This window comes from Haemaphysalis longicornis, unplaced genomic scaffold, assembly GCF_048455015.1.
Source record: "Haemaphysalis longicornis isolate Haplotype H1 unplaced genomic scaffold, Haemaphysalis longicornis Haplotype H1 scaffold_13, whole genome shotgun sequence".
Lineage (NCBI taxonomy): Eukaryota > Metazoa > Arthropoda > Arachnida > Ixodida > Ixodidae > Haemaphysalis > Haemaphysalis longicornis.
Genome location: NW_027526233.1, coordinates 30,795,676 through 30,801,000, shown reverse-complemented (window position 1 = coordinate 30,801,000; position 5,325 = coordinate 30,795,676). Strand labels below are relative to the sequence as shown.

The window sequence follows — 5,325 nt, the reverse complement described above, 5'->3', positions numbered from 1 at the left end:
GTGATTGTACCACTCAAATCGAAAGTTGAAATGTACATTGACTACACGGTCTTAGTCTTAGGGGGGGGGGGGGAGGTAGTTTGCTGGTGTATCTGTCGGCATGTTCAGTGCTCTTGACAATCATCCAGACTAGGGAACGAAGCGCGGGATAACCGGTAGTGTCCTGAATTGTTCCCTCCGGAATACAGTGCCTCACCCTGTCGTTTTCTGCTTTTACAATGCAGAAACTGGTGGCCTCGCTAACGGGGCAGTAGCAGCTGCAGAAGAGGCGTGCCGACAGCCCCGCCACGCTGAGTGAGCTGGCGCTTGCCCTTTGCCTTGGTGCGCTTATCGGCGCCACGGCAGTGGGCAACTCACTGGTGTGCCTCTCAGTGTGCCTCGTGCGGCGCCTCCGCCACCCGTCCAACCACCTGCTTGTCTCCCTGGCAGCGTCCGACCTTTGCGTGGCACTGCTCGTCATGCCTCCAGCGATGCACCTCGAGCTTACTGGTCACCGCTGGGACCTGGGGCGCGCTGCTTGCGACGCCTGGGTCTCGGTGGATGTGGCCTCCTGCACTGCCTCCATTCTGAACCTCTGCATGATATCCGTGGACAGGTATCTTGCCATCACGCGGCCGCTCACCTACGGAGTGCGGCGAACTGCGCGCCGGGCGTGGGCCTGCATCGGGGCAGTGTGGCTCCTGTCAGCTCTCATCAGCGTGCCACCCCTGCTGGTCCTGGGCAACGAGCATGGCACCGCCGACAAGCCCACGTGTCTCGTCTGCCAGCACTTGGCATACCAACTGTATGCCACGTTAGGAGCCTTTTACATACCCTTGGTTGTCATGCTTACTATGTACTGGCAGATACACAAAGCAGCAAAGAAGGTTGTCGAGGCAGAACACAGGGCTAGACCCGGGCCTCGTACAAGAAGTCTAAGGGTAGCTGTCAGAGAGAGGAAAGCTTCCATAACACTGGGTATTATTCTGACAGCATTCACAGCGTGCTGGCTTCCTTTTTTCGCTCTAGCTCTTGTGAGGCCACTCGGTGGTACACCTTTGCCCGAATTTGCACACAGCTTTGCGCTCTGGCTTGGGTATGCAAACTCTGCACTTAACCCTGTTATATACGTAACATTCCACCATGATTTTCGGCGGGCATTCAGGGACCTTCTCTGTCTACGATGTGGGAGGCGCAGTTCAGGCTCTGTTGGAATGGCTGGGGGAAGCGGGAATGGCGGGGGAGGACAACTCTTGGGGCGAAGGAACAACAACCACCACTCGTGGCCCTGACCTTGGTGGACGTCACCTGGAGACGTGCACGCCTCCAGGGCTGACGTAAACGTTCCAGTAAATCACCGTGGCAAAGAGAACGAGCGCCAAAAGCAAAGGCATCGCCAGAAGCGTGCCGTCTGCCATTCAACGGTCACCCCTGTGCCACCAACGTTTCCTTGATCTCCGGAACCTGGCGTTCCTCCTGACAAGGTTGACCATGCACAGAGGTTAACTGGCGATTCTTAGACTGTGCTTTGGTCATGCAGTGAAGAAAACACCAATATTCGCAAAAAATGTAAAGATTTTTGTTACGAACGAGTGCAACCTAAAGCAAGCGAAATTACTACTGATTACAATAGGAGAAGTCGTAATTGTAGGAGAAAATTGTCTTAGAAATTGTCCGAGGGAATGACACTCCGCTGTCATCCAATCGAATCATTCGCTAAAAAATTTTCTCGCCAAAAGAATTTCCTAGGCCACATATTCTGATTCACGAAACCTGCAAGTTCGATGATATGTGATAAATTAGAAACCTTGCACTTGTTTTTTTATTTCTTTTGGGGTCTGAAATCACCAGTTCTTGTAATGGCAGTTTAGTAATACACAGTGTTTAAACTCTCGCCACTGAATATTTTAACCCTCTTCTTCATGACGATGTTTCTCCACACACCCGCCGCGGTGGCTCAGTGGCTAAGGCGTTGCGCTGCCGAGCACGAGGTCGCGGGTTCGATTCCCGGCCGCGGCGGCCCCTTTTCAGATGGAGGCGAAAAGCAAAAACGCCCGTGTGTACGAGATTTGGGCTCACGCTAAGGATCCCCAGGTGGTCAAAATTAATCCGGAGCCCTCCACTACGGCGCGCCTCATCGCCTGCGTTGCGTCGGCGCGTTATACCCTACAATCAATAAATCGATGTTTCTCCACAGAGGGGAACTTGGTAAGTACACTATCCCGGTGCCCAGTGTGTAAGCCAGATAATAGGTAAACATAATTTCAGCACTGGAGGTGCTGAAAACTATCGCTTTCGCATTGCTTGCAAAGTTTGAGAGCGATTGAATCCTCGTGTAGAGCGACACACTTTGAAGGATGAGGAGAGCACCTTCCTTCTCAGCGCCTTAAACGTTGCTTTTGAAATAAAATGTGGACCAACTTTCGTTTGTCACGTGAAATGCATGCATGTTTTTCTGAACCCACATATTTTTTGGAAAAATGTCAAGGAAAATGTAAACGTCAGTACGGCTTTAACGGTTGGACGCAATAGTGAATGTATATCTCTGCATTTGCCACTGAGAACTTGTTTCGTGAGAATGATGGTGTAAAACGGGCTTTGATGAGCTTCGGTAATGTATGTGATATAAATTTCTGGAAAGGTGCAGAGGTGGTGGAACTACTGTACTTCACTGTATATAATGGAATACCATCCGCACGGTACAAGTTGGTTGCATTGTTTCATACTCATTGGTTGGCCTCCTGTAAGTGGAGAATCATTCAATGACAATTTTGTCGAAGTGCATATTTTCGACCACATCCTTTTCTGTGTTTTGAACATTGCAAACGTATGGTCGAAAGAGCGCGCTACGTTGCGTGCTAAAACGTTTACAGAACTGTAAATATGGTGTCTGTTCTATTGTGTTCCCCTTGTTTGACATTTCTTTCTAACCATATGATGCTAAGAACAAGATCCGCATGTGGCTAGCCCCCCACTACGCTTTTTTACACTACTGTTGATTGCAGCGCTGATAGCGTTGCTAGAAAGTGTGCAATAGCACGATCCAAATTCTTGTTTAATTGAGACATTTTGATTTCTTATTACATACCAATATTGTGGCGCGAGGCCCCTTATGTTGTATAAAAATGGCCACAAATCGAATAATTACTATTAACAATTCTTTTGAAGCATACTAATTAAAAGCAGGATCGTGTTATGTTTTCGTTTCTGGAGTACTTCTAAACTATTGCTCTGAATTTTGGAGATCGTACAACACTCAATTATGTCCCCTAAACAGACAATAATCACAATACAAGTATACGGTTGATTTTTAATTGGTTAGATTTAAATACTGCATGATAACTGCCAGCTAGAGCCTGTCGGAGAAATGGGCAAAATGCATAATCTGACGCATGCTTATATTAAAACAAGAAAGAATAAAGACACAAACTGAATATCAAACATGTACCATAAAAATGCCTCACCCTCAATTTCCAAATAAACGCTCGATTACATTTAAACCCACAACACCAATCACAGAGGCTAGGCGAATAATGAAGTTGTGCTCTTCTAATGTTCCGTAGGGCCTTTCGATTCCACACTCAAATGAAGTTCCAAACTTCAAAAAGGTATTGCTGGCGTGAAAAGACTGCGCTTTATAGAACTGTTTGCCGCTCATTGTCCGGAATATATAATTCGGTGGAGATTTTTCCGTCTCAAGACAATGGCTGAACACAAGAAGGCATAAGTCAGAAAGTATAATAATATCCGGGGCAATAACTATAATAAGTATTACACAATTAAACCGTACACTCAGCTGTAATATTTTGTACCAGTTGTATGAAGATATTAGGGCAGTCGTATCGTTTAAATTTACAGATATCAAATAAAGGGCCCTTTTCTTTGTGTATTCGCGTCCGAAGTAGGACCAGGATTTTGATGCCTGGATACGATAACAATATTAAAGCTTAGAATATCTACCTCATAGGTGGAATTCTTTTAGGACGTAAGAAGCACTATTGCGTTATTTTCGGATATCGATGGACGATTTGAAAAGCTTCTTTGAACGTTATTGAAAATGGTCTTGAAAACATTCGTGAGAAACGTTCGTGAAAAGCACGTGGTCAAACATTTGATACCTGCACACCTGATCACAAATGTACTGTGAACTGTTCATCAAAGGTATAATTATCTCGCACCTTATGACGAAGTGCTCTGAGAATAAGTATAATTCTCAGGACCACGTTATTCTGAAAATTTGTTATATTCTGAGAACCACGGCATTGTCCTAGTATAGCCCAATACCCCATTCACCATACAATTAGATTGTTTTAAAAAGTTCAAAAATAAATTCCGAATAAAGTGCATGCAATATTGTGCTATTCTGAAAACTACTGTATTGTCCCAATTTATCCCGATATCCCTTTCACCATACCATTATATTTCTTCGAAAAGTTCAATAATAACCTCCGGGAAAAGTGTGCGAAAATACCAACCTTTCAGAAACAACGCAGGTTGTACCTCAGGGAAACTTGGGCACGTTGCAAGGCGCATTATTGTCTTTGTCAATCACATCGCACCTTGCTGTGAATCGCAGTCCGCACGTATACAATGGCCCGCACGAAACCGTTTCCTTACGTGCCGTTTTCCTAATTATACCATGCTTGAAGTTTTTCTCCGACTGCTTTCGCTTTCGAGAATGGCCGTTCAGTAGTAGTGAATACTCTGGTGTGATGTCTCGCACTGCTCGGACACGACGCTGCCCTTTTTGCTGTGAGTCCTCACGGCGTTCGTGACCTGCCTGATTCACTCAGTTTGAGATGGCAATTTATTAGAAAATATATTTGTACACTGCGGCGGGTGTCCTCTCCACTGTGGCATGCTAAAAGCACCCTGAAGCACATACCATCGACTACTCTGAATGCATTTTGGGTAATGTCTGTTGTCGCAGCAATCTCCTCCAGAAAGAATTATGATAATTCGTTCACTGTCACTGAAAGTGCACAGGTTGAGAAATTGCGGATAATTGTTCCACATAAACGTCGCGGAGGCTTGCTTGCACTGCTCAAAGAGTGTTGCAGGGTCCCTTCGCGTCCATCTACCGTAAGCAGTAGCTTCAGTAAAGTATCGATATGCACTACGTCTTTTTTTGAATGTGCGGTCTAACGTCTCTCTTGATATATGCGATTACAAAATCGGTGTAGGATTCGATGCAGGCCAGTCAATGTTTTATTTTCTCCGGAATGTTTCTCTGTGATTAGCTCCCGTGGCGGTAGGAGGCAGCGGAACGTGCAAACGTTGTCGGGTAACCTGATAAGAAAGGCACCCAGTTCGTTTGGTAACATCGTTTTCTTCATCTACCATTAA

The 5,325-nt window shown here is 45.9% G+C and overlaps 1 protein-coding gene across 1 annotated transcript; it reads left to right on the top strand.

Moving 5' to 3' along the window:
* Nucleotides 1-218: 218 nt before the first annotated feature.
* LOC144164270 (5-hydroxytryptamine receptor 1-like) lies at nt 219-4,671 on the top strand. The gene has a single exon (XM_077694784.1). The coding sequence runs from the start codon at nt 459-461 to the stop codon at nt 1,269-1,271; it is 813 nt and encodes a 270-aa protein (XP_077550910.1). The 5' UTR covers nt 219-458; the 3' UTR covers nt 1,272-4,671.
* Nucleotides 4,672-5,325: the final 654 nt, after the last annotated feature.

Bases quoted from the DNA above. Each gene is read 5' to 3' on its own strand.
- LOC144164270 (XM_077694784.1), top strand. From the start codon at position 459: ATGCCTCCAGCGATGCACCTCGAGCTTACTGGTCACCGCTGGGACCTG.